This window comes from Sciurus carolinensis, chromosome 11, assembly GCF_902686445.1.
Source record: "Sciurus carolinensis chromosome 11, mSciCar1.2, whole genome shotgun sequence".
NCBI classification, from domain to species: domain Eukaryota; kingdom Metazoa; phylum Chordata; class Mammalia; order Rodentia; family Sciuridae; genus Sciurus; species Sciurus carolinensis.
In genome coordinates, this window is record NC_062223.1 from 13113035 (window position 1) to 13140338 (window position 27304).

A 27304-nucleotide genomic window follows, 5' to 3' on the forward strand; every position below is an offset into this window, starting at 1 on the left:
TATATATATATATATATATATATATATATATATATATATGTATTCATTTGGTCATTTAAAAAATCTGCTTGGTTCTCCTTGATAATCTTATTGCTTATTCATCTTAAATTCATACGTGACCTTTCTATATTGTATATAGGACTGCAATATCTGGAGTCCTACAGCATCCAGATCTGCTGTGTGTTGTTTCTAGAAGCTGATTCTTACCCATCATGGCTAGCATCTTTATGCACTAGTGATCTCTGGGAGCTCACTGCTCAATATTAACCAGTGGGAATCTCATACATAACTTAGATGCTTTGCTCCAAAGAATATTTATGTCTGCTTCTATCAGGATCCAGGGGGTGCCACCAACAAGGAACACTTCAATTTTCCTTGAAGGTCCTAGTCTACTGGAGGTGCCCCAACCTCCCTCTTGGTCAAACTCCCAGCTTTATGCTCACTCTCCTTTGTGAGTAAGGAAGCAGCTATTGGAGATCATTTTTTTAAATTTTTATTTATGTTTTTAGTTGTAGATAACACAGTGCCTTTATTTTATTTATTTTTATGTGGTGCTGAGGATCCAACCCGGTGCTTCACACATGCAAGGCAAGCCCTCTACCACTGAGCTACAACCCCAGACTGCTTTTGGAGATCTTGGTAGACAACAGACCTCACAGAATCATGGCCTCTCTTTCCCTAGGATATTCCGTGTGCGTGTGCTTGCGCATGCACCATGTTTCCCAGGCCTCTTAACCCCTAGGCTCAAGTGATCCTCCTGCGTTGGCCCCTTTGTAGCTGGGGCTACAGGCAAACCCACTGTGCCCGGCTTAGCAGGAAGAGTCCCCACGGCTCCAAGGCCACCCTATCACGAGGAGCACAGATTCTCCAATCCATCCCACACCCATCCGTTGGAGCCATCTTTTGGACATATAAATCTAATTACATCACACTCTTGTTTAAATCTTCCAGTAACTTCCTTTTGTCCATAAGTATAAAATCTGAACTCTTAGCATTCAAAGTCCCACATGATTTTGTGACCGATTCTCATGCCAGCTCCTTATCTTTCCATAATCCCCTTTCCCACTCCCAAACTCTCCCCTCAGGAATTTTTTCCAGACCCCACATCCAGGTTGAGCTCCTGGATACACTTCCGGAACACCCCACCCTCCCCACATCCTGACCCGCCACATGCAGCAATAATGAGATGTCCGAATCCCCGCTACACGTGACAACCTTTCAAACCACATACTTCCCAACTGCAGAAACTCCGTGTTGTTTACTAACCTACTATCAGCGCCTGGTGCTGGGCCCATGAAATAACTGATGGAATGAATGAATGAATGAATGAACTGGTCTCCTGGTGTTTTTCTTATTGATTTTTGCCAGTTCTTTCATGTGAAAGATGTTGACACCTTGCCATTGGTTGAGAATATTTTCTCTTTGTTATTTGCTTTTTTTAAAAAAAATTTTTTTAGTTGTAGATGGACACAATTCTTTTATTTTTATGTGGTGCTGGGGATCGAACCCAGCGCCTCATACACGCCAGGCAAGCACTCTACCACCAAGCTACAGCCCACACCCTTGTTATTTGCCTTTGAATTTTGGTTATTTGTTTTCTATGGGGTGAGGAGGAGCATAAAGAACTTTTACATGTCAACATCAGCAGACTTATTGATTCTTTTCTGTTGAGAGCTCTTTAAACACTTCCAAGTTGAAGAAAGTCCCTTACTGGATACTGGACAAGTAAATGTCCTTCACTTCTTTTTTCTTTGTTCTTTACTGCTAGCAGAGCTTCGATCATTTTTCTCTCCTGCTAAAAAAATGTTTAACAGTCTCCTTAGAGCCTGTAGAATAAAGTCCAAATTCTTTAACTTGGTCTCCAAGGCTCCAAACCTAAACCCAGGGACACATGACCACTGAACCACATCCCCAGCTCTTTTTACTTTTTATTTTGAGACGGTCTCCCTTAGTGGCTGAGGCTAGCCTCTTGCCTCAGCCTCCTGAGTTACTGGGATTTGAGACCACTGTCCTGGGCACCCACCCCCCATTTCTAAATAGATAATGAAATCTTGCTTATTCTTTAAGCCCTACTTTCTCTGAAAAGCTTCACCTTATCCTTCTTCCCGAGAGGGTGAGTGGTGGAGGAATAAGAAAATAATCTTTCGAGCCCGACAAACCTGGATTAAAATCCAAGATCCTTCACTTTGTAAGCTATTGGCCAAATCCTTCCATCTGTCAAGTCTCTGTGGCTGTCATCACTTCCACCTTTATTATTTTTTAGCACTGGGTGTGTATCCCGGGGCCTCAGGCCTGCCTGGCAAGCTCTCTACCACTCATTCCATCCTTAGACACTCCCGCCCCACCCCCAGTCTTTAAAAGGGGCACAGAGAGCAGCAAAGGACCACACTGCAGAGGAGCAAGGGCGATCCCAGGGACCGAGCCCAGGACAGTCCCTGCCGCAGCCCACGTTCTGCCATCTTGGAAGGGAGTCTCCAGCTCAGGGTCGAACCTCCCCCATGAGTCATGTTTTCCCTTGAGGGTTTGGTTCTCGGATTCCATTAGGTGGCCGAGCTTTCCTACCGGGCAGACAGGAGTGAGCAAACAGGCTTCACCTCGGGGAATCCAGTCCGGGCCCCCAGGCTCCATGATGTCACTCCCAAGCCTATTTCCCCCTCCTTCCTTTCTTCATTTGAGCTTCCAGGGGCTAAGTCTCCAAAGAGGTCTGCCAACACCCCGTGATATAATGGCAAAGCCAGTACAATAAAGATAATTCTCCAATTTTACTTGGGTAAACCGGGGTTCAAACTACATCTGCATCGCTGGGTCTAGAACTTGCGAGGTTTTGCAGTCAGGGAATGGATTTACTCCAGGGGCCCCCGGAGGCCTGGGCGGCTGGGCTGGGGACCTGGGAGGGGCTCTGGCCCCAGCCTAGGACATGGGACAGGAATCCCTGCTCTGGGGCCTCTGCCCTGGCCCTGGGAGGGAGGGGGGCGCAATGAGAGCATGAACTACGGACTGGGGACCTCCTGGACGGTCAGAGGAGCAAGCCTGGTTTCGGGAGGCCTGGTTGCCACCCAGCCCTACGCCCTGCACTCTGGTCACCCGGGCAAGGGCCTGACCCTGAGGAACCCCGACTGTCCTATCAGCAAAATGGGGAAAGGTCTCTGCCCCAGGATCTTGGCGTTCTTAGCGTCGTTCTCAGCGCTTTCCTGGGCCCGGCCCTTCTCCCAGCCAGACTGTCCCCAGGGCCTGACTTCACCACATTGGCCTGCCCAAATCTCTGACACCATCGCGGCCTCCACCCTCGGCCCTGCCCTTCCCCGAGGAGCCGGGCCTGACTCCAGCTCCGCACCCCAGCCGGGCGGGTAGCAGTGGTCTCGGTCAGGCCCGGAGGCCCCCCCCGGCACCCACATTTGACGTCCAGAGTCTCTTGCCCTCTCCCTCCACAGGCATCCCCTCCTCCCTCCCTCCCTCTTGAAATCCGAGCTGGGATCCTGAGAGAATTTTGGCTACAAAACATTCCATCCAGTTGTCCAAACACTCGGCACAGCTGGAGGAGGGAAGGGTGGCCAGCAGCGGCTCAGGGAGCCCTTGGGCTGCTGTTTCCATGGAAACAGGCAAGGGCCGACCCTGGCAGCCCTGAGGGGTCAGAGGATTGAGAGGACAAAGGAAGAGTCCCCCCACCCACCCACACACACACACACAGGGTGCTTAAGGCCACCCGGCCAGGTACCCAGGCCTCGCTGCCTCAGTCTGCCCAGCCAGGTGTGCATGCTTGCCTCAGCCGGCCAGCCTGAGCGCTGGGCAGCCAGCAGGGTGGCTGACGGGCCCTCGTGACATGACCAGACCAGCTCCAGCAGGGGGAGGGCAGGCGAGAATGCCCCAGACCAGCCCCTGGCTGGCTGGCCCAGACCCAGCTGCCGAGACCCTGGATGAGTCTCTGAGCCTCAGTTTCCTCACCCACAAAAGGAGAGGGTGAGTCCTTTTCTGGTCCTGATTTTTCTGCACAGCCGAGGGCAACATCCTGGCAGCTTGACGTGCAGGCCAGCTGCGTCTCCATGTTCAGAGAGTGGTGCCCCTCCGTAGGGCGGCCCCCAACCCTGACTCAGTTTCCCCGCTGAGGGGCTGGCTGGGGCCCGGCAGGGAGGGACTATCTCCCGTGCACTCTGCCCCGCCGGCCTGGGTCCCTTCCCCTCCTAACGCGCCCTGTCGGGGTGGTGGGAGATGCTCCCCCTTTCACGCATCCTGTTTTCCATTAATAGTTTCCAGGTGAGGCCAAGGTTGACGGGCAGAGGAAGGTGGGGGCTCTGGAGAATTTAGCAGGGGATGAGCCAGGAGCAAAAACAGGAAGGGGGTGGGAGCAGGCCACGGAGAACTCACTGCAGGAAGGGAGGCCAGCATCTGGTCTGCATTAGGCCCAGCGCCTGCGAGCCCCAAGCCAGGGCAGATATTGTTATCCGCTGGGCGGGGCAGCTGGGGGGCTGGGCTCCTCCCAGAGGCTGACAAGAAAGAAGAGGGAAGCAGAAGGAGGAGAGGAAAGGAGACTGCTTCCCTTCGCCACAGAGCAGGCACTTCTCCAGGGCTACTCTCCTCCTTCAGTTCACAACTTCACAGGGGAAAGTGTTCCTTCCCATTTTATGGATGACGGAACTGAGTCCCAGAGAGGTTAAGTGACTTGCCCAAGGTCACACAGCCAGGGAAGGACAGAACTGGGATTAGAATTCAGGCAAAATGAGACAGGGTGACACATTCAGACATCCCGCAGGTGGGTCCACGCTGACCATGTGCCCAGCAAGGGGGTGCTGAGAAGGGTTCTGTGATGAGAGCCCGCTGGCCTCTGCCGCAAGGTTGTCAGGACAGTTCCTAGGGACGTTCGTGACACAAAGCTGACCACGTGTCTGAGGGCTCCGCGGACGAAGCCAGCCATCCACGGGAAGGCCTCCCAGAGGACCCGGTGTGGGCAGAGATGGGGTGGAAATGGCAGGTGGAGGGGAGAGCGTGGCGCGGCAGGCGGCTCGGGCCGTGCCTGGGCATGGCGGCTGGCCTGGCCCCCTGAGAGGGTGACGGCCCGAGGGGCGTGGTCAGGGAAACTGAGGCACAGAGGGGCTCGTGTACCCAAAGGCTCCCAGTCTAGAAGTGGCTGAATGCGCCTGACCCCAGGCCTGTGTTCCCAGCCGCTCACAGAACTGGCCCTCGGTCGTGGTGGCTGAAAGAGTGAAGGGGATACCGAGGCTGGGGCGGCGGGGCGGGGTCTGTCCCAGGCCACCCGGCCAGCAGGCTGGACAGGCTCTCTCCACTGTGCAACCTGGGAGGAGAGCGGACCGCAGCCCTGCGCAGAGGTGAGGCCCCAGGCCGCGGGCAGCCAGGGGCAGCTTCCCACCTCCTTGGAGGTGTCTGCCCTTCCCTGGCCCAGCGCCCAGGCAGGAGGCCCCGAGCCTTCCGCTGCCCGCTGAGCCCAGGAGTTAATAATTACGGGTTAAGGAGATAGAGGCCCAGCTGGGAGGCAGCACCCTCCGGGGCTGCTGCTCCTGAAGATAGCAAAGGTTAGCTGTGGGCTGGCCTGGGGCGGGAGACGCCTGCGGCCACCCGCCCTCCTCGTGAGTCCACAGAGACCCTGCACCGAGCCCCTCTGGTATGAATGCCTCTGACAAGCCCGCTGGGTGCCCTGCCCGAGGGACATGCCCGGTGTTCCTGGCCATGAGCTCGGGGACTGTCCGCTATGCCCCATCAGGCCCGGGTCCTGCACTTGGGAGGAGCCTGGGAGAGGAGCCGTGGGGCACAGACAGGTGAGTAGGGACCTGGGACATGGAGCGGGGGAGATCCTGCCGCTGCAGGAACATAGGGCATCGGGAGCTGGGCTCGGGCAGGGTGCTGGCCTGGACCTGTGAGCAGTTTCAGGAGCTGCCTAGAAGGTCACCGCCAGCCAGTAGCCCTGATTGCCTTGTTCAACTCGATGGCTGCACAGAAGTGGAAATGGAAGCTCAGAGAAGGCAAGGCACTCATTCTGGGTCACACAGTGAGCCGAGGGCACACCTAAGTCCAGAATCGGGGGCTGGGTCACCCATGCTTCTCATCTGTCCTCAGCCAAGGCTCTGTGGTTAAGGCTGCCAAGCTGGGGACGGCAATGGCAGGGGCGATACAGGAAGGAAGTTGAGGAGGACAGTGGCTTGTGGGCAGAGGAAGCACCTTTATTTCTCCCTGTCTACCTGCTGGGCCAGCTACCTAGTGGGCTCTCAGTAACCCTCCTGACTGCGGGTGGCTGCAGTGTCCAGTGAGCCCTCGGTTTGGAGGCTGTCTTTTTGGAAATCTGATGTAAGCAGACCGGCCCTCACCACCCCTGGCTGTGTGACATCAGGCAGGCGCCTTAACTTCTCTGAACCCACCCCTTTTTAGTGGAAGAGCAGGGTTCACTGTGCTTCTGAGAAGAGCCATTGAAGCCTGGGAATCCAGAGGAGCCTGGATGCATAGCGGACAGGATATTTTGGTTGGTAATTTGAGGTCAGCATTCCCACACTTGTCCTCTGAAGCCTCTCTCAAGGGCCTCCCTGGTCAAACAGCCCTCCAAGGCTGAGGCCTCTCCTCTGGGGCTGTAACCTCTTCATTCCTTATCTCCCACTAGTCTGGGCTACCCTAATTTATCTCCTACCCAGGCTTCAAAGACTTGGCAGGCTAGGGCTCCTTCTGTGTCTTCTCCTCCTTCTTCCTCTAAAGAGTGAACAAAAATTTCAAGGTCATCCTGGGTAATAGCTTGACCGGACCCTGTCTTAAAATAAAAAAGGGCTGAAAATGTAGCTCACTGTAGATCACTTGCTTAGCATGTGCAAGGGTCCTGGGTTCCAGCTCCAGCACTAAAAAAATAAAATAAGAAAAGGGAAAAAAGGAAGAAAAAAAGTGAACAGAATAAGGAGAAGACAGGAGTTGCTCAAGGCTTAGCTGGTGAAGGAGTCAAGTCAACAAACATGTTGACATCAGTGCTGGACAGGTGGGTAGAGGAACACAGGTCGGAGGAGCTGGTCCCTGCCCTCTGGAAGACATAATCCTGAAAAAAATTACCCTGTACAGTGAAGGACATAGGAGACTGGGGTCAACGGTTCTGAAAAGTTGGAAGGGATGCCATGGAGGGCTGTCTAGGTTGTTCACTGTATAAGGTGTTGGCCAAGCGAGTGGGCAAGGCAGGAAATCCAGCCTGACCTCCACTCACCAAGTCCTGTACCTAACTGTGAGTCTTGCCCACCTGGGAAAGGAGCACCCTTTTCTATTTTGAATAGAGACACCATTGTTTGGCAAAGTTGTGCCCCAGGCAAGTGGCAACCCTGGAAGTGGAGGTCTTTGAGAATATGTCTCCCACTCCCCTATACCCCGCCCCCATTCTAGAATCCCATCAGCAGGGCAAGGTGGGATGCAACTGTAGTCTCAGCTACTCAGGATGCTGAGGAGGGAGGATCCCATACTGGAGCCCCAAGAGGGCTGGTCCTCCAGTTGTCATATGGCCATATGGGGCTCAGAAGGGGTGCTCAGGAGGGGTGGCTGAATGAGTGAATGAATGAAATGTGTCCCCCACAAAGACCTGTCAAGCTCAAGCATGGGCTGGGCTGCAGTGGTAGCTCAGTGGTAAAGAACTCAGCCTGGGCCCCAGGGAGTGTGGACCTGGAAGAGTAAGTAGCCCCCATGGTTCTGGTGGCATCTGGAAGGGGAAGGTACTTCCCTCCAACCCCCAGTCCTTCTCCAGACCCAGATGGCAGGAGCCCCAGTCGCTGGCAAGAGAGAAGAGTTTGCCCTCACTGGCTCCAGTCCCAGACTGAACTTCTGGCAATGGTCAGGGACGGAGGGACTGAGGGGCAGGCAGGTAGGCTAGTGGTCAGGACTCAGGGGAAGGTTGTCAGAGGATGTAGGACTGGCAGGCATGTGTGTATGGTGTTGTCCAGAGGGTAGAGGGTGGGAAAGGGGCAAAGGCAGGGATGGGCAGTGTAACTTCAGTGGCTGGAGAGTGGCAGGGCCCTGTTGGGGGAGGCTGGGGGGGGGGGCTTGGGCCAATGACAGATTACCCCCCCCCCCAGGGATAAAGCTGCGAAGAGTAGGGCGGAGGCAGAATGTCACTAAGGGACAGACGCTAAGCAGAGAGCTCAGGGAAGAAGCACGTGCTTGAGGGCCGGGTGAGCAGGTAGGAGGGTGTCTGCTGGTCTTGAGGGACAATCCGCGGGAGCATCTGCGACCTGCGACCCCAGAGCCCTTGTAGGTCCCTGCGCTGTGCTGGGGCGGAGGGTGCCGCAGAGACAATAGCGGGCGGAGGCCGGGCGCAGCTCTGGCTGCCTGAGTACGGGCACCGGTTCTTTCCCGGACTCCCGCACTCTCCGCCCGAGCGCCGCCGTCCCGAGCGGGGCCCGGTTGGGCCCGAGCGCGTGCGAGCTCAGCGCGGCCCGCGGGCGGAGGGGCGTGGCCGGAGGGGCGTGGCCGGGCACGTGTCCTGGGCCCGCCCCTCGGCCACGTGACCCGCCCAGGGCAGGGGCGGGGCGGGCGCCGGAGCCGCGGTCCCAGGCGGCGCAGACCGACAGACTGGCTGCGGGCCGGACTGACAGGCGGCGGGACAGCCTGCCGGCCCGGGGCGGAGTTGGCGGCGGGCGGGGACGCAGCGCGGGGCGCGGGGAGGACGCGGCGGCGGCGCGGGGAACCGACGCCCGGGCGCCTCGGGCCGGGATGTGGAGCGGGTAGGTCTGCGCGCGGGCGGCCGGGCGCTGGGTCTCGGCCGCGGTTGCCTCCTGCAGGGGGAGAATAGGGGTTCCCCCGGTCTGCACCCCCAGCCCTGCCCGAGGCGGAGGTCCGGCGAGCCGGCGGGGGCCGGGACATGGAAAGAGCCCCCGGGAGCGTTTGGGGTCTCGGGTGGGGAGTGTGAAGGGCGACCACCCAGCTCCTGCAGGCGACAGCAGGGCAAGTGGCGGGGGCAGGGGGAGACGGGCTGATGATCTGTGCATGCCAAAGTAATCTGGGGCGCAGCACTTACGGGAGGGACGCCCCTCCGCTTGCTCTTGGAAAGCAACTCGCCTGGGAAAGGGGAGCTGGGTCTCTCCAAGGTCGCCGGCAAGTTGATGGCAGAACCTCTTGCTCGGACTCAGAGATGTAGAGTGGATGGGACCTTCCTGCAGCATGAAGGGGCCAGCGCAGGCTCTGGGTCCCGGGTTAGTGGCCCCAGGACCCTTGTCTGTTCAGAGCATTGGTTCTCAGGGGTGGTTCCTATTCCTGGCCAGTCTGATGGAGGGACTCCTGCCCTGGGTGCGCAGAAAGGTTGAGGTCTTTAATGGAGTTGGGGAGCACGTCCTCTTCCCCATGACTGGAAAGACTAGGTCCTGAGGGTGTACTCTTGCAAAGGACTGGGCCAGATAAGTGGTCCCAGGACCCAGCTCCTTCCCTGCCACCCCTGAGGAGTAGGGAAGCCCCTGGGGAAATGGGTTAGTGGGATCCATTTTCCTCCCTGGTACTCAACAGAACTTGAGCAGAGATGCTTGGAGAATAATGGGGTTTCATCCCCAAAGGGTTTTGAGAAGGGGGTCCCTGTTGGGGTGAGTTGTGGAGAGGTTTGAGGGACAAGAGAAGGCAGAGTTGAAACAGAGTCTCTTCCTTGGCATGATGCCCTGGAAAGGAGGCTGGGCTTAGGGAGAAAGTGGCTGAGGGGCTTTGTGGTGTCTGGAGAGGTTAGAACAATCCTACCTGGGGATAAATGGGTTTTATCCTAGGGATAGATGTGTCTGAGGAGCAGCCTCCTCTGGAGGAATCTTGTGACCCTTTGTGTTGGGTGGACTGAGGCGAAACACAGACACAGAATTACTGTGTGACCCTAAGGGTATGGCCTCCCTTCTCTGGGCCTCTACGTGAAATACGTAGGTTGTGGGGTGGCAGTGATTCCATCCCGAGAGTGTCCTCCTTTGGAGGCATCCAGGCCAGGGCCGGACAAGGCCCAGCAGATGGATGCTCTTTAGGGACAGAGTCAAAGCGTTTCAGGGTCTTAGACAAGGTCTTGTCTGCCATATCCCCAGGACCCTTGTAGATGAACCAGGCTGCCAACCTGACCCCTGCATGTGCACAGTAACTGTACAGCCCTCTGGGTCCTTTGGGGCTTAGCTGGATACAGAGCGCACACTAGGGGTTTTATAAATGCAAATGGGAAGCTTGGGGGCAGAATGAGGAGCTGAGCATGTAACAGAGTTTGGGGGTTACCTTGAGCACTGCATTTTTATGGACCCCTTGTGGATACGAAGGCAGAGACTTAGGGACCAGGGGTCAAAGTGCCAGCACTCCTAGGGCCTGCTGTCCTAGGAGCTTACCCAGATCCCAGCAGCAGAGGGACTTGAACAAGCACTAGGTGACTTGTGCTTGTGACCCCAGAAGCTCATGAAAACTCGGGAAGTGTATCCTGGACTGGTGATCCTAGACCAGGAGGTGGGCGGCCTGGCTGAGCCATCAGTGCTTCTGGAACTTAGCAACTGAGGTAGCTCTCCTGGCCTGGTCCCATTCCCCGTCCCCTGTGGCCCTGGACTTAGGGCCGCTGTCCTGGGGTGGGCAGCAGTAGCTGGACTCTGCAAGAGCAGGGGAGGGGGAATCCTCTTCCTTGGACTCCCAAGCATGGGCCTTGAACTCTGAACCCAGTGGCGGTTCCAGTCTGACTTGGGAAGCCGCTTTTCTCCCATCTGTCACAGTTTCACGTGTCCATGGCCTTGGGTACCAAGCCTGCTTCAGGGTGATGGGGTGAGGTTGGCACCTAAGGTGCTTCTACACCTGACACAGCGTTGGGTACTTGGGACTTGATCTGCAGAGACCAGAACTGGGTTCTGGGTTGGTTCTTTGCCATTGAGTGGCCACATGACATTGGTGCAGCCCCTTGGTCTCAGTTTCTCCACTTGACTGATGGGGCTAATCATACTCATCTCTAGTGAGAGCTAACCGTTGCTGCCTCCTGGAAGCCCTCCGTGATCTGCCTAGTCTCCTCCTCAACAGGTGTGGATATCTTTCCTGCTGATCCTTTATCAGCACATTTGCATCCCTCATTGGAGTCCTGCTTGTCCTAGACTCTCCAGCATCTGCACCAGATTTGTGCTCGTTAGATTTTGGGAAGGAAGTGAAGTTGGGGGTGGGGGTACAAAATGAAATGGAAGAAGGGGGCTTAGTGATGTTCCCCTGGAATCTGTCCTGTCCTGTAGACTGGAAGGATCGGGGCCCTTGGAGTGCGTGGCACATGATAGGTGCTCACTAGGCCCATGTTAGATGGCTGAGGTCTTGGGGTGTCAATTCTTGGACTGGATTACAGGGATCCCCCTCAGACAGTGCCCTGCCCTATACCATCAGAGAGGGAGACCCCCACCCGCCCAGGCTGGGCACTGGTTCCCAGTGGAGAGACCGGGCCGATTTCCCCTCCAGGCCAGGCCATGCCAGCAGGCCTGTGGCAGTGGCCGGCGAGGCTCGGCCTGGCTACCTGCTCCTCTTCCTGCCAGGACCCACTGCTGCAGGCAGCTCCCACCTGTTTGCCCCTGGTGGGGGGTGGCCGGCCCACCCTGGCTCCCGCCTGTCCCTTTGCACCTCCTTGCCTGGAGCTCGTTGGATCCCCGCCCAGCTGCAGGAAGGTGAGGCGCCTCCTGCCCCGGGTCCCGCTCTGCCCGGAGCCCTCCGTCACCCCCTGGCCCCCTTGGCTGGTGCCTCCCGGCAGCTGTCCTGCCTTTCTCCTTCAGCCACCCACAGCAAGCGCCACTTCCCGGATGCCTCCGCCCTCCCTCTCGTTTCCCTGAAAGACCCTGTCCCGGTTCCCCATTTCCACTGTGGGTACCACTCTTGGCCTCATCCACCTTTCCTTGTTCCCTAATTACCTATCAACCAGTTACCGGGCTGCGCTTTCCTTCTGTGACCCCCTTGTCCTCCCAGGACTCCCCTCAGAGTCCTTGGTCTGTCTGTCCCCCCCCCCCCGCCCCCACCGCCCCACCTGGCTGGTGCAGCAGCCTAGGGCAGCAGCCTAGGGCTTCACCCTCCACCAGCCCCACCCCCTCGGGTACAATCTCAAACTTCCTCAAACCCCATCTGCATCCTGCCTCACTTCTCTGGAACCATTATTCATGCCCTCTCTTCCCGGTGGCAGGTCACGTGACACACTGCCTACACTCCAGATCCGTTCCTATCCTGCTGCTGCTTTGCTGTGTGTTCTGGCCAGGTCACCAACCCTCTCTGAACCTCGGTGCCTGGCCGTTAGAAGCAGGACAGGGAGTTCACCCCCTGCAGCACCATCTTGAGTCTCCACCCCACGACACCCGTGGACTCTCAGTGCGGTGGACTGCTAAGAACATGATCAAAAGCTTGGACACCCTGTGTGCTTACGGGTCTGGTCTGAAGATCTGGCCCTGTCTGAGCTGTGCTGGGCTTGGCTTGTAGGCTGGCGGTAGAGTTGACAGACAAGACCTTTCCTGGGAATGTCCCTGGATACACGTTGTGGCTCTCAGCCTCAGTCCCCTCAGCCTAACGCAGCATCCTGAGTCAGTCCCTGCTGGTCCTGGGCAGGGTTTCTGTGGCTTCCCTGGAGCTCATGCCTGGTGTCCCAGGGCAGGGGGTGCATGCTGCCGCTTTCCCCAGTTTCAGGGCTGTCCTCAATGTCCCCTTCCCTGCTTATTTTGCGAACCCATTTTGTCCATTAGCTCAGAAGGCCACTGGCTCCAGGAGGTGGCTGCAGAGGACACTTTGATCTTGCAGGGCTGGGAAGGTGAAACCCTCAGAGGGCCACACCGGGTCCCACTCAGCCTCCGGCTGGGCTCTCCTGACCCGGTCAGAGTGACGGAGTGACTGGGGCCCGAAGAGTCCTGGAGCCGCCCTGGGCCTCTCAGGGCAGGCCTGGTGGGCTGAGGGTTTCAGTGGCTGCTTTCCCCCTGGTTGTGTGCTTCCTGGGGAAGTGACCAGTGGGGCCTTTCCTGTCTGAGCTGCAGGGTCTCCAGGCTGGGGACCTGACTTCAGAATTGGAGATGCTGGCTGCCCCCCACCTCTCTTAGGAGCTCCCACCCCTAAGCAGAGCCTTCCTGGTGGCTTCTGCAGCTTCTCCCAGATGTAGGACTCCTTTCCTATGGGGATGGGGCCCGAGGGACGCCCAGTGGAACAGCTTCAGTGGTGGGCCACACCTCCTGTGCCTGAGTCCCACCTCCGCTGTTCACACCCAGGTTTTGGAGCCTCTGCTCTCAGGAGGCTGCCGTGTGTGGAGGATCGGGGACTCTGGCTCTGCTGGACCTGGGGGCCTGGATCCCTCCTTCCTCTGACTTTCCTGAGTCACAGGAGCTGGCCTGGCAGCCCGGAAGTAGGAGGGGAGGAGGGTCTGCAGATGGAGTTCCCTTCCAGCACCGCCGGGCCCTCTTCCTCCCTTGCTCCTGCCACTCTGGCCAGGCAAGGGGGAGGTGGTGCCTGTGGGGTGGCCCTCCTGTTCCTGCGCTTCCTGACTTTAGGATTTGATCCCCGGATTTTCCACCAGGGAGAAGAGATGGTGTCATGGAGACCTTGTCTCAGGCCTCCTGGGCCACTGTGTCCTCTGGCTGCAAAATAGGGTCCATCCCCCTGACAGGGAGCTGAAGGGAGAGGCTGCTGGGAGAACCGGTCTAGCCTCAGCTCCAGCCCATGCCCTAAGCGGCTCTCCCTGTGACCAGAGGCTGTGCTGGTGGACAAAGCTCCGTCCCTGTGGGGAAGGACTGGCAGTCTTGTTCTTCTGGATAGGGGTCATGGGTGATGCCGGCTGGTCCTTGCCTTGGGAAGGTGCCAACGCTGGGCGTTTGAGACCTGGGCTCTTGTCCTGTGCCCTCGGCTGTCCTGTGGGTCACCGCTGGCCCTTGGATTGCAGTTCTCGCTCATTCTGTTAGAGTGGGTACCCCCCCCAGTGGGATCTGCTGCTTCCAAGCGGCCTAAATGACTGTGGCTCCCCTTTGCCGCCAGAGGAAACGGGGCTGGGGCCAGGGCTCCCAGGAGCACCTTCCCGTGCCGTGGGCCTGGGTTTCAGCTGAGGCACCCAGAGCCTGGGCAGGTGTTGCGTCTCCGCCGTGTGGGCTGTGGACTGAATGCTGTTTACTCGGTACCATGTCAGGTGACTTCTTATTGACTCCTATAGTGCCTCCTTCGGGGTTAACCCCCACCCCTGGGGGAGCTGGATCAGAGAATTTCAGAACATTTCCAAGGACTCCCGTGTGTGTACCCCAGGGCAGAACCTGGCTGTCCTCTGGCTATAGCTCCCCGCTCCCCACCCCGCCCAGGCTGTGCCTCCTGGAAAGGTGGTTGGGACGGGAAGTGGGTCAGGTTTCCCTGAGCAGCCAGCGAGGAGCATCCTGAGTCTGCCTGGGCCCAGCAGCCCTCCATCCTGAGACAGGCGTGATTCCTGCTCAAGCTCCTCACCCCCCAGCTGTGCCACCTGGTCAGGAAGCTTTGGACCTGGGCTGCCAGTTAGCACCATCCCTGACCCGCCATGTGACCCAGTCGAGTCCCTTCCCTCCTTCCCTCTCTGAGCATCGGTCTCCTTATCTGCAGAATGGCCCATTCTACAAGCACTGTGGAGATTCCTGGCCTTACTCATCAAGTCCAAGTCCCTGCCAGGCCAGGGCCAGTTCCCAGGCAGAGGGCGATCTAGCCTGGGCAGCAGGACAGGGCCACGTGAAGGACTGGGAACTGACTCGTTCTGGGGTCTCTGGGTGCTCAGTGCCTTTGTGTTACCAAGAGGGAAACTAAGGTTCAGAACCTGTCTGGTGGCCCTCCTGGATCCTGAGGAGAGGAAGACGGACAGGCCCCAGACGGGCCTCTCAGCCTTCCATCTCAGCCATGCCGGGTCCCTGTCTCCTTGGCCTTGGCCCTCCTCTCCATGTGGGCCTCACTTCCCCGCTGATATCAGTGGAGGCCCAGCCCCCCACCCTCCCCAGCCCAGCCGCTGCTGCTGAGAAGCTGCTGGCTCAGGAGCCCCCAGCTTTTGCTGAGTGAGCGAATCCAGAGGTGCTGTCTTGGCACAAACCCCTGCCGGCCGGCCAAGCCCTCCCCTCCCTTCCCGCTGCGGGATCCCCTTCCACAGGGGGAGCGTGGCTGGGGGAGGATCCAGGGCAGGGGCCCCACAGCCCTTCGGGGTCTTCGGGGAGGGGAGGGGAGGGTCCTGAGGCCCAGAGAAGGTGGTGTTTTTCTGAGGACACGCTGCAGGCCAGGGGAGAGTTGGAACTGCCCCCCACAAAGTCCAGGGGGCAGGAAGTGGGTCTGTGTGGCCTGGACTATTTGCAGAGTCTTCCTGCTTACCCTGGCCTCGTGCTTCCTCTCTGATACCCCCACAAGGGTAGAGTTTGCATGAACTCTCCTGTTAACAACATCACTAAATTTGTACCAACTGTATTAACGAAGGTGGCGGTCACTTAAGTGCCTCCTGAGTGCCAAGGTTTTGTGCACACCCTTCCGATCCTTGGGGTTGACAGTCCTTTGGCTCGACCCCGCTGTATGATGGGGAGACCGATGCTCGGCCTGGGCACATCCACAGTCACCTGCTCAGCAGACGCAAACTGAGCATGGTCGTGCGCTGAGCATCTGCCGCCCGGCCCGGGCCCTGGGCTGGGGGTTGAAAAGGTGCAAGAACCCTGTCCTTTATGCCTCTGTGACAACCTTGTTATAACCTGTGGTCCCGTTTTCCAGAAGGAAAGGGGGAGGCTCGCGTGGCAGGCGCGTTGCCCTGGGCTTATCCCGGGGTGCAGGTCTCGGGAGTCTGCCCTGTGTCCACTGACGCCTTTGTTTGCCTTGCAGCCCACCCCAGCCAGACGAGGGCCTCCCTCCACCCCTCGCAGCTGTCCCTGTCCCCTGGAAGAACGTGGGCCCCTGCAAGGGCCACAGGGAGTCCCCAGGATCCCTGGTGGAGGCCTCTGCAGGGGAGGAGGCCCAAGGGGAGGAGGACCCCGCAGCCGCCCCGCTGGACGTGTCCCGCCTACGCAGCTCCTCCATGGAGATCCGAGAAAAGGGCTCAGAGTTCCTGAAGGAGGAGCTGCACAAAGCCCAGAAGGTGGGGACCTCGGCTTGGCTCGCTCGGTGGAGCCGCCTCAGAGAGGAGGAGCCGGCCTGGGAAAGCCCAGGGACACGTGACTGACAGGGAGCAGGACCTTGCACTGAGGGCCACCTGCAAGCCAGGCCCAGGCGGCAAATCACCTCGGAACTACAGAGGGGACACGACATCCTGTGTCTTGTTTTTTTTTTTAATTTTGTGGTGCTGGGAACCGAACCCAGGGCCTCGGGGTTTTGTGGTCTAGCTACACTCCAGCCTCCCGGGCTTTTAAATGACTCCCTCTCACGGGACCTTGACTTACCTGCAAACCTGCTCCCAGCTCCCTGCCGAGAGGTGGGGTTTCAGCCGTCTGCCGTGGGCTGGCGGAGGCGTGGCAAGGTGTGGGGCACAGAGGACGTCAGCTGGCAGCCCAGAGCCCCACTCGAGATGGCCAGGTCTACCCAGGGCTGATAGTCCCTGTCTGTCCCCAGGAGCTGAAGCTGAAGGACGAGGAATGTGAGCGTTTGTGCCGCGTGCGGGAGCAGCTGGAGCAGGAGCTGGAGGAACTGACAGCCAGCCTGTTCGAGGTAGGCCAAGTGGGCGGGGTCGGCCCGCGCAGCACACGCCAGGTGACCAGCAGCTCCTGGCCACTCACGCAGAGGCTGCCCTCTTCCAGGAAGCCCACAAGATGGTTCGGGAAGCCAACATGAAGCAGGCAGCATCAGAAAAACAGTTGAAGGAGGCCCGGGGCAAGGTGAGGCCGGTTCCTTCTGCCCAGGCCAGCGGGGGCCTCCTGCTGTGGGGCCCCCACACCCCAGCATTGGCCTGGGCTCTCCCTCTAGGCCAGCGCCACCCCGGGAGCGAGGAGTGTCTGAGATCCCATAGCCCAGTGCCCGGGACTCCACTAGTGTTTCTTCTACACCACGGAGACTTTTCTGGAGGCTTCCAGAGACTGAAAGGACCCTGTGGTCGTTGTAATTCCTTCTCCCTCCTCCCACCCTCCCCAACAAAGCAGAAACCTGGGTCTAGCCACGGAGTGGGCAAGTAGCTTCCTCTCTTGGAGCCTCTGGGATCATCAGGAAAAAGAGAAGTCAAGGCTGTTCCTGACTTCCGGGGACCCCAGAACACTCAGTGGGTCACCAGGGAAGCACCCCGACCCTTGCTGCCAACGAAGTCTTCTTTGCAGTGTGACCTTAGCAGGCCGTATCACCTCTCTGAGCCTCAGTTTTCCAATGTGTAAAATGGGTGACTTGGTCCCACCTCTAGAGCCTCTTCCCGGGGTGGGTAGGTTGGGCGCTAGTTGCTGTTGGGCACAGGCTGCCCTGGGCGGGGCTGACGGGTGGTGGGAGCAGGGCGGTGATGGCCTGGATGGGGTTGACGGCCATCCGTCTGGGCAGATCGACATGCTGCAGGCAGAAGTGACAGCTTTGAAGACTCTGGTCATCACGTCCACACCAGCCTCTCCCAACCGCGAGCTCCACCCGCAGCTGCTGAGTCCCAGCAAGGCCGGGCCCAGAAAGGGGCACTCGCGCCATAAGAGCACCAGCAGCACCCTCTGCCCCGTCGTGTGCCCCGCCGCAGGGCACACCCTCACCCCAGACAAGGAGGGCAAAGAGGTGAGGCGGCAGGCGGGCGGCGTGCAGGGGGCGGGGCGCCCGTGACGACCAGCGGAGCCCTTGCTTGTGGCCTGGCGTCTGGGGAGGGGTCTAACCTCTGGCCTCGAGCGGACAGTCTGGGTCTGATAGCCACCCCGCCGGCTCCAAGCAGGAGGAGGTGGTTTCCGTGCCTGCCGCTAGCTTCGTGGGGTCTGCCCTGGCCTGTGTGGAGACGTACTCCTTGGCTACAGGTCCTGAGGCGGACGAAGCCGTCGGTTAGACTTTAATTTCCTCGTGTGGTCAGTGGGGTGCCACGTTGAGGTCACGAGCCAGCTCAGGCTGCATCCGGTGGACACCGAGACAGGTCTAGTGGGATTCAGCTTCCCGGGCGTCTCATGTCCACCCACCCCGGCTCAGTCCTGTCCTCCCTCTGTCTCCAGAGCTTACAGGGAGGAGGAGCAAGTAGACCTCTTGGCCCACTGCTGAGCTCTGAGCTTCCAGTCGGACACTGATATCTCCTCATTCCTCCTGTCTGTCTCTGTCGCCTGTCTGTCTGTCTGTCCCCCTCTGGCCCAGCCTGGGCTCCCCCCCCTCCTCTCCCTGCTCCTCTGCGTGATCCCCAGCAAGGCCATCCACCTCACCTACGAGCCAGCCTGGCAGCTCCCGCCCGGGGAGCCGCCCGCGGCCCCCACCTCTGCCACCTCTCTCTCCTTTTCCCAGCAGGTAATGGCTCCCGCGCGGGCCGCCCCTGCCCCCTCCCACTACGCTCACCGCATGCAGCCCAGGGCAGGCTAGAGTCGCCCTCAGTGGGCAGCAGAGGCTTGTGTGTACGTGCCTGTGTGTGTCCTGTGCCCTAGGGACCCGTGGTTCCCGCCAGTTTGCTTGAGGAGGCAGGGAGGGCCATCAGGATGAGGCCCTGGACCCACGTCTGCGGTCTTATAACTTAACACACACCTGGACGGAAAATTTTGAGTTGTAAATTGGGTGCAAAGGGCAGAGAGTTCCTCCCCTGGCGGCGGCTCCCCGTGCGGCTGCTGGGGACAGGTCGGTGGCCTGCTGGGCCCGCCCCACATGGCCCCGGCTTTCCTCTCCCTCAGCGCTGCCTCCACTGGGATGCCGGCTCCGCCCTCACCCGCTCGCCCTCCCCACTAGGTGGACACAACCCTGTTTGCAGAGTTCCAGGCCTGGAGGGCATCGCCCACCCTGGACAAGGCCTGCCCCTTCCTGGAAAGAGTGTACCGCGAGGACGTGGGCCCCTGCCTGGACTTCACCATGCAGGAGGTGAGGCTGGGAGGACGGCCGTCAGGGAGCCCCTCCGCCGCGGCCCGGCCCTCACCGCCCTCGCCCGCTGCCCCGTCTGCTGCAGCTCTCAGCGCTGGTCCGGGCCGCCGTGGAGGACAACACGCTCACCATTGAGCCAGTGGCCTCACAGGCCCTGCCCGCGGGGAAGGCAGCCGAGGTTGACTGTGGCAGCGCCAAGTAAGTCGGGCACCCCCCTCCCACCCCCGCCACGGGCCTGGAGCCTCACGTGGGGATGGTCAGCAAAGGCTGGGCAGGGGCTGTGGCACCCCGGCCTGGCCAGGGTCCCCAGGTGCCTGGGAACGTGGTGACCGGATAAGAGGGGCACAGTTGCCCTGGACAGGGCCAGGCACGTCTGACAGAGATTTCAGGGTCCAGTCACAGACCCCCCAGGCTCTTCCTGGCTGACCAGCTGCATGCTCCCTGCCCCTGCCCATCCCCCACAGTGGGTTTTGGGCCCCGATCAACTCACAAGCGATGGTCAGTGACTGACTCTGCCTCCTGCCAGTGAATAACTCAACGGCCCTGGCACCTTGTCCTCGCCACTGCTCACCGGCATTGAGCAGGGGTAGTGGCAGAACAGCGTGGCCAGCAGGGATCCAAAAGCACAGTCTGGCCTTGACAGCCCAAGACCTGGTCCAGGAGGGACGGCGCCATGATGGAAGCCTCGTCCTGGAGAAGGGCACGTTGGAGGCTTTGAAGGATGTGTAGGAGTTGGCCGCGTAGAGACGCGCCTTTCCGGTAGAGGACACAGAGCGCGTGAGGGCAGGAGGCGCCGGGTGTTGATGGAGCTCCTCAGGGTCGGGGCAGAGCGCGGGGTGGGTGGGGCTGAGGCCGAGGCCGTAGAGGTGTTCCGGGCCTCTGGGCCTCTGCAGGTAGGGACGGCAACCCCCAGGCTGGCTTTCTGAAAGTCACCACAGAGGGACGCTGTGGTCCGTCCTCTGTCATGTGCAGTAGGAGGCCCGTGAGTCCTGCTGAGCCCAGGTGGTGTTCGTCCCCCTTGGACTTGGAATTCTCCCATTTCCTGGGCGACAGGGAAGCCGAGGGGAAAGGCGATGGTTAGGTGTGGGTGTTTGGAGACGCGCCGGGCTGTGGCATGGAGGAGGAAGGAGGCGGCGAGACAGAGGAGCCCAGGGCATGACCTCGCCTGGGGTCATGAGGGCCTCCCAAGAGGAGGGGAGGCGAGAGCCCGGTGGGCGGTGCCACGTTAGTTCTGGAGGCCGGAGGTGGCTGTCCACAGGCCTGCTGAGACCCCCGCACATGTGCGACTAAAGCGCTGAATGAGGTCACCCCGGCCTGGCTGAGGAGAGGAGGGCCGCAGGGTGGGCTGGAGTGGCAGCTGGTCAGCAGGCCGCCGAGAACCACGGGGGCTGGCGGGGCAGGGCAGGCCCCTCCCTTGCCGCTTCCTGGCTGCTGCGGCCTCCCTGCATACGCCGGGTGGACAGGTCCCATGCAGGCCTCCTGACCGCCTTCACTGTCCCCCCAGCACGTGTGCCCTGAGTGGGCTGGCTCGCATCTGCCGCCACCGCATCCGGCTCGGAGACTCGGAGAGTCACTACTACATCTCCCCATCCTCCCGGGCCAGGGTGAGTCGTCCTTCAGTGTGTCCCTTGGCCCCTTGGGCTGGGAGCGTGCCGAGACTGCTCCTCAGCCTCCAGAGCCGGGGACAGGCTGAGAGGTGCAGAGACAGACTCGGCCACAGCCAGGCCCCGTGACAGCTCACCTTCTACACGGTGACTTCGGGGGCGCACATTCCCGTCTCACTCTCCTCCTGGGCCAGGAGTCTGGACGCGGCTTGGCAGGGTCACGCTGGCACGTGTTCCTTTCTGAGTCCAGGGTTCTCTTCCAAGCTCACGTGGCTGTTGGCAGAATCAGTTCCTAGTCATGGGCCGGGGACACTCCGGGCCTCTAGAGGCCGCCCAGTCTCCACCGGCCTTCTCGCAGCTGCGCAGCTTACTTCTTCAGAGTCTTTAGGAGAATCTCTAGTCGGCCAAGACCTGGTCCAATGTGAGAAATGGAATCACGGCAGTGGCATCCACACCTCTGCCCTGTGCTTGGTAACCTAATCAAGAGAGGGACACTGGGCTTCAGGTTGAGGCTCTGTGCTTAGGCCCCCCCAGACTCTGGCCTCAGGCCTCTGAAGAGGTTTAGAGGTGTGTCCGGCACACAGGCTACGCTCAGCCATGGGTGCTGCGGGTCTCCAGGAATCCCAACTGCCACCCTCAGTCCCCCAGGTTGGGTCGGGGACCCAGCCTCACCCAGAGCGGGGTCAGGCTGGGGATTCCCATTCCTCTGCCCCGCCCTGACTGGTAAGAGGATCGAGAGCCATGGAAGGAGTTGCATTTGGAACACATGCAAAGTTGGGATGAGAGTTCCGCCTCCACCTCTGACCCGCCAGAGGCCCCTCTTGGGAGAGCAGGACCAGAGTGGACAGAGGGGCCCCCCGGCTGGACAGAGGACTGTGCAGGGAGGGCAGCGGATCTGCCCTCGGTTCCTGCGCGTGGTGTTGCACGCACACATGAGCTCTTCCTGTGGTGAGTGAGTCCCTGTTGCCTGGAAAGGAGACCCTTTGCAGAGGAAAGGGGTGTGCCCAGGGCCCCGTGCCCAAGACCTGGGGCCTCCCAACCCCGCCTCGCATCTGCAGCTCCCACCCATGGATTGGTGCCCAGAGTCTAGTTCAGTGGCCACAGGTCCCTTTGCGCCTTCAGATCCCAGCCAGAGCTCCGCAGAGGGCCCATGATGCCATTCCTGTGCCAGGCAAGATCACATCTAGTGCTTTGTCTCTTTTTCTGGCCTGAGCATCCTGCTGTGTTGGGCAGAGCTGAGGACGGGAGGTGGGCTGAGGAGGGTCTGGCATCTTAGGCTGTGGTCCCCACCCAGAGCTCAAGACCCGAGGGACTGACGAGAAGGAACACAGTACTGGGGGCAGCGCCAGTGTTCTGCCCAGGAGCTCGTGCGGGCGCGGCTGCCTGTGCACACCCGCCTGGAGCTGCTCCCGCCTGGCCCCCACGCACGCCTGGCTGACCCTCCCGGGCCATCTTGCACCCCCTGCCTTTGCCAGGCCCCCGGCTCCTGTGCCCACTTTGGTCTGCTGGCAAGTTCTGCGTGTTTGAGGGCCTTGCAGGAGCAGCTCCCTCCTGCAGCCTCCTCCACTCCCAGCCCGTGGGTGCCCCACATGTGGGACATCCCTCGCCCAGAGTCCTGGTGTTCCCTCAGGGCTGCTGTGGGCCCAGCTGCCAGGCCATCTCCCGCCCTGTCCCCTGGGCTCCCTGGAGGCGAGATGGGGATTTGATGCAACTCCTAGGAAAGTGATGGTCACACAGTAGGTCAGGGAAAGGAGCCAGGCCAGGACAGGGCCTCAGACAGGCCCATCTTCAGCTGGACCCACAGGGACTCCAGAGCACAGAGCTGGTTCCACCCTAGTCAAACGGGCTGACCTCACGTGCCCTCCGTGCTGGTCATTCATTGGGTCTGCTGGGGTAGGGGATGCAGAAGGGACATCTCTGAGCCACGAGTGGCCTACATTCTCAGCAGCTGGGAGAGGGACCCCTCCAGCCTGGGCATGGCCTCTGAAAGGGGACCAACAGTTCTCTCTTCACTGTAAGAGTCCTTGTGACAGTCCCTGAGCCACCAGAGGGTCACCGGAGCCTAGCATGGAGAGGGCCTCAGGGCAGACGGGGACCTCCAGACAGACACTGGCAGGGTACTTCAGTCAGCTTTGTCATCACTGTGACCAAAAAATGTAACAAGAGAGAAGAGAAAAAGTTTATTTGGGTCACGGTTTCAGAGGCCTCGACCCATAGATAGCTGACTCCATACCTCTGGGCCTGAGGCGAAGCAAAACGTGAGGGTGAGGAGAGCAGTTCCGGACATGGCAGTCAGGGAGCAGAGAGCTCTGCCCACCAGGGACAAAACATCAACCCCAAGGCACACCCCAGCAACCTCCACCGACCTGCCTACAGTTACACCAGTTAGTCCACATCCCTGGATCAGTCCACTGACGAGGTTACAGCTCTTGCAACCTAATCATCCACCTCTGAACGTTACTGCTTTGTTTCACACATGAGCTTTTGGGGGACACCTCATATCTGAACCACAGGGCGCGGGCTGGCCCAGGTGAGAGACTTGGTATGACAGGCACCGTTCTTGGTATAACAGCGCAACCTGGCTTAGGCCTGGCTGACCCAGACTCCAGCCTCCTGGCCGCAGGCCCCCCTGGCTGCATTGCTCAGCTCAGCCACTTATGAGCTCCAGGGCTTGCCATTATTGTCAAGTGGCTTTGTTCTGGGGACTCTGGTTTCTCCACATGTAAGATGGAGATGATTCGCGCGTCTGCCTCATTTGCGACACATACTTGACGGGCAGGCAGCCAGCGGTGGCTGTCGTTACTAGAACAGTCTAGTAATCTTGCTACTGTTCATTAAAACTTCAAAGCCTTCGCCCTGTTCCAGTCCAGGAGCGCTACCTGGCTCTGCCAGGGACCTAGAACTTTTGGGGGAACCCCTGAGTGTTGGGGTTTGGCAGGTCACACCCTCCCTATTTCTGCCTGCAGATCACTGCCGTTTGCAACTTCTTCACCTACATACGCTACATCCAGCAAGGCCTGGTGCGGCAGGATGGTGAGCACCCCCTGGTGGCCAATGTGGGGATGGCATGCAAGGGAGGGGCAGGGCAGGGCAGCACAGGACAGGCTAGTAGTGCCTTTTGGGTTCACCTGCCCTAGGGCAAAGGGATGATGCTGGGACTTCTCTCCCAGGAAGCAATAAAAGGAGAAGATGTGGGTCTAAAGGGCTTATGATCCTCCTGGGTGCAGAATTCCACAGAGGAATGAGCTGGGGGAGCCTCCGGGCCCTTCCTCACCAGGACAGCAAACCAGATAGGTCTCGATTGCCCAGAAACCTTCTCAGCCCCCAGGGCCTGCAGGGACAGCCTTCCTGTTACTGGCCTGGCATCCAGGGCCCTGCAGGTCCCGGGGCCTCGGTCATCACTGTTGAGTGGGGGCACCATGTACAAGCCTGACTGATCAGACGGGGTGCCATGTCCACTGCCTGCAAGGTGACCCTGAGCTGTTCCTCTCTCTGCCTGCAGCAGAGCCCATGTTCTGGGAGATCATGAGGCTGCGGAAGGAGATGTCCCTGGCCAAGCTCGGCTTCTTCCCCCAGGAGGCCTAGGGCACAGCTGGCTCAGGAGGGCTCCGAGCTGGCGCACAGCTGCCTCAAGACCAGCAGGAAGACACAGTCCTGGCGCTAGCCCTGAGCAGACACTGACAGGACGGCCAGACCGCCAGGCCATAGATACAGCACCAAACGCCCATCCTGGGACAGACCAACCTGGACTTCACGAGAGGACCCTTCCGTCCTCCCCAGTGGATTCTGCAACCACCAGAATTCCCAGAATGCACCAAAGACCAAGGAGCCATGCTCAGGGGTTTAGCCCTTCGAAGGGACCCCTAGGCAGTCTGTACCCCACCATGGTCCTGGGGCTACTGCGTGCAGGTGCCTTGTTGCTGCCACATCTTCAGAAAGGACTATCCTGGGGATACCCAGGCTCCAAGTATCCGCCACCTCGATTCTCAGGCCCTGGGCCACCAGCACCCCCTTGTGGCCATCATTCACCAGTTCCAGGTGGCTGTGCAGCAGACTGCGCCCATGGCCCTTCCCATTTCGAGGGCCCGTGGGCGGCAGCTCTTTTCCCCTCCAGCCTGTACGTGGTTGAGAACTAAGCGTTCTTAAGATGAGTCAGGGCCCTCCCTCCTCCCCTTCATAAAGGCCTCCCTGTCACCTCTCTCCATCATGACCTGGCTACAGGAGGTCCCTGCTCCCCAAACTACTGGAGGTCTAGGTCACTTTTCTCCAGAATTGAGACACAGAATGGCCTAAGGACACCCCTGCCTGTTTCCAGCCCCTCGGACAACAGGGACCCCCGTACGTGGGGTCCAGTGTAGCAGGCAGGACCTGGCCCTCCCCAGCACCCATCACAGCCCACGGAGACCAGGGTCAGGGGATCCGACCTGGACGGGTCCCTCACCAGGCCCTGCTTTCCTTCTTGAATGGAATGTAACTCGATCTCTATTTAATAAAGGAGGGCTTTGTTGGTAGGCCAGGCAGCCTCGGCCTTCACTGCTGCACCCTGGGGCTCCGGCCAGGGCTCGGGCATCTGAAGGAATGAAACCAAATCCTTCCCTTGCCCGCCCTGCCCTCGTGCTTGGGATTAAGCCCAAATCCTGAAGCCACCTCCCTCCACCACCGCCACCACTTCCTTGCTGTGGGGAAGACCTCCCTTCCTGTTCCTCGGAGTTTCGGGGTGTTGGAGATGCCCCGTCTCCCACTCCCCACGAGGAGCAGCCAGCTGTTGGCGGTCTCTCTGTGGCACTTTGGACAGTTCTCTCTGGTGGTCCTAGCCCTCGGAGATGGCCCACTCTGGTCTTCTAGAGGCGGGGAGGGGCTTGGCAGGACGGTAAGGTGACGGATTGACCGTGTCTGCTCACAGCACAGGTGGAACTAGAGAAGCTCTGGACGTTCCAGCCTGGCTGGTAGGTGGGTTCTGAGCAACAGGCAGCAGTTGCAGGTGGAAGAAGGTGGGGCTGGCCAGAGCCTCTGAGGACCCAGAGTGGGACCGAGGTCAGGCTTGTGGCTGGCCTTCCTTCCTTGGTAGGAATTCACACTTTCCTGGCAGCAGGACACAGCAGCTTCTGGGGTGGGTCAGTGTCCGATGGGGCAGTTGGTGCCTCCCTGGGACTTTGCTATTGGCCTGGCACCCAGGGCCAACTCAGCTGGTAGGTCAGGTCTGCTGTGGGCTGACCAGGGCTCTGTCAGGGTCCTACATCTCGCCCTCCCTGACCAGTAGTCTTTCCCAGCACTCTCCTGCATCTTCTGCACCCCATTGCTCCCCCCATTCCCGCTCCATCGTGACATGAATCCTTCACTACCTCCCCAGCCCCCGTGGTGTACTGACCAGTTCTCATGTCAAATACCCACTCACTCCACCAATATCAGGGACACCTCTGTGCTGGGTGCTGGCAACAATAATACAAAAAGCACCTGTAGTTTACCCACGGTGTTGGGTGGGGAAAAGGCAAGGGTGGGCATCAGGGAGGGAAGGGTATGTGCTGCCACGTTACGTGGGGTGGCCTCAGTGTCTTCCACACGTCGGCCTCTTTCTGTCCAGCTCTGTGGCGACCCTGAGTGATCCGGGGGCAAAGGAGGATGAAGGGCCTGAGCCTGGAGCTGCTCACTCCTGCCCCCAGTTTTCATGCCCCTGGCCCAGCCAGGGGACCAAGGAGACACCTGGACATTCCAGAGGCCCAGCAGAGGATCCTGCATCCCTGACTCGCTCTGCCCGCCCCTGCAGTACCACTGGCTCCTGGGAGGCCCCAGGTGGGGCTCTTGTGAACCAATAACTGAGATAGCTGGGGGACAAGCACTTGCTGGCCTTGGTGTCTGCTAGTAACAACTGGTACCTGAGCTAGGCAGGGTTCTAAGCCCTATAAATAAAGGCAGCTCGCAGCAACCTCGAGAAATACTGTTTCCCCCACATTACAGACAAATAGACTGCAGCCCCGTGAGGCTGCGCAGGGTGGTGGCCCCAGGAGAGGAACGAGGAGCAAGCTCAGCCTGCCGAATTCACCAGCCTGACGCTGCCGTTCACCGAACACTGCAGTGTGCTGGGTTCGCCCCTAATTTAGGAGCATGGAGCTCGGGTAGAACACTTGTTGAGCACACACCAGTGCCTGGTTCGGTCCCCAGTACCTAAAGTAAAGAAAAGCTCGCTCTGCCTCTGGGGGAGGCTCGGTCCTCTGGCCCACCACACTTCACAGTCCGCCAAGCCTGTCCTGCCAGAGCTGGGGCTGGGCAAGTCACTGCTCTCTGGGCTTCGGTTTTCTCATCTCTCAGGTGGGAAGGTGTGTTCAATGGCCATAGCACCCCCACCCCTGCCTTTTCCCCATATTTTGAAAAAGGTTGTTAAGGAAAAAAAACCTACTTAACGAAATTTACCATCTTAACATTTTAAGTGTACAGTCCAGTAGTGTTGGGTACATTCACGTTGTTGTGAAACAGATCTACAACATCTTGTGAGATGGAAACGCTGTACCCAGTAAAAACTCCGATTCCCACCCCACCCCGGCCACCCCTGGCCATGCCATTCCACTTCGGTGTCTATGAATCTGACCACTCTGGGAATCTCCTGTAAGGGGAGCCACACGGCGTTTGTCTTTTTGGGGCTGGTTTATTTCACTTACCACAGCATCCTCAATGTTCATCCGTATTGCGGCCTGTGACAGAATTGCCCTCCTGTTTTAAAATATTTTAATTTTATTTTTAATTAGGGAAATATTTTTTATGAATGGTGGTAACACAATATATTTTCTTCAATAGATTTCTTTCTTTTATTTATTTACTTTTTTGTGGTGCTGGGGATTGAACCCAGGGCC

The 27304-nt window shown here is 59.2% G+C and overlaps 1 protein-coding gene across 4 annotated transcripts; it reads left to right on the plus strand.

Moving 5' to 3' along the window:
* The first annotated feature begins 5482 nt into the window (after positions 1 to 5482).
* On the plus strand, positions 5483 to 24975 carry Rab3il1 (RAB3A interacting protein like 1). 4 transcript variants are annotated; one of them, XM_047519482.1, is made up of 11 exons: positions 5483 to 5768; positions 15748 to 16000; positions 16471 to 16566; positions 16656 to 16733; positions 17377 to 17595; positions 18151 to 18297; positions 18727 to 18855; positions 18941 to 19053; positions 20360 to 20459; positions 23426 to 23492; positions 23962 to 24975. In XM_047519482.1, exons 1-11 carry the CDS (start codon positions 5617 to 5619, stop codon positions 24042 to 24044), a joined length of 1437 nt encoding a protein of 478 aa, XP_047375438.1. In that variant the 5' UTR covers positions 5483 to 5616; the 3' UTR covers positions 24045 to 24975. The 4 variants fall into 4 exon arrangements, with proteins under 4 accessions (XP_047375438.1, XP_047375440.1, XP_047375439.1 ...); XM_047519483.1 differs by lacking the exon at positions 5483 to 5768 and adding an exon at positions 8519 to 8687; XM_047519484.1 differs by lacking the exon at positions 18151 to 18297 and having other exon boundaries at positions 5489 to 5768.
* The last annotated feature ends 2329 nt before the right edge of the window (positions 24976 to 27304 follow it).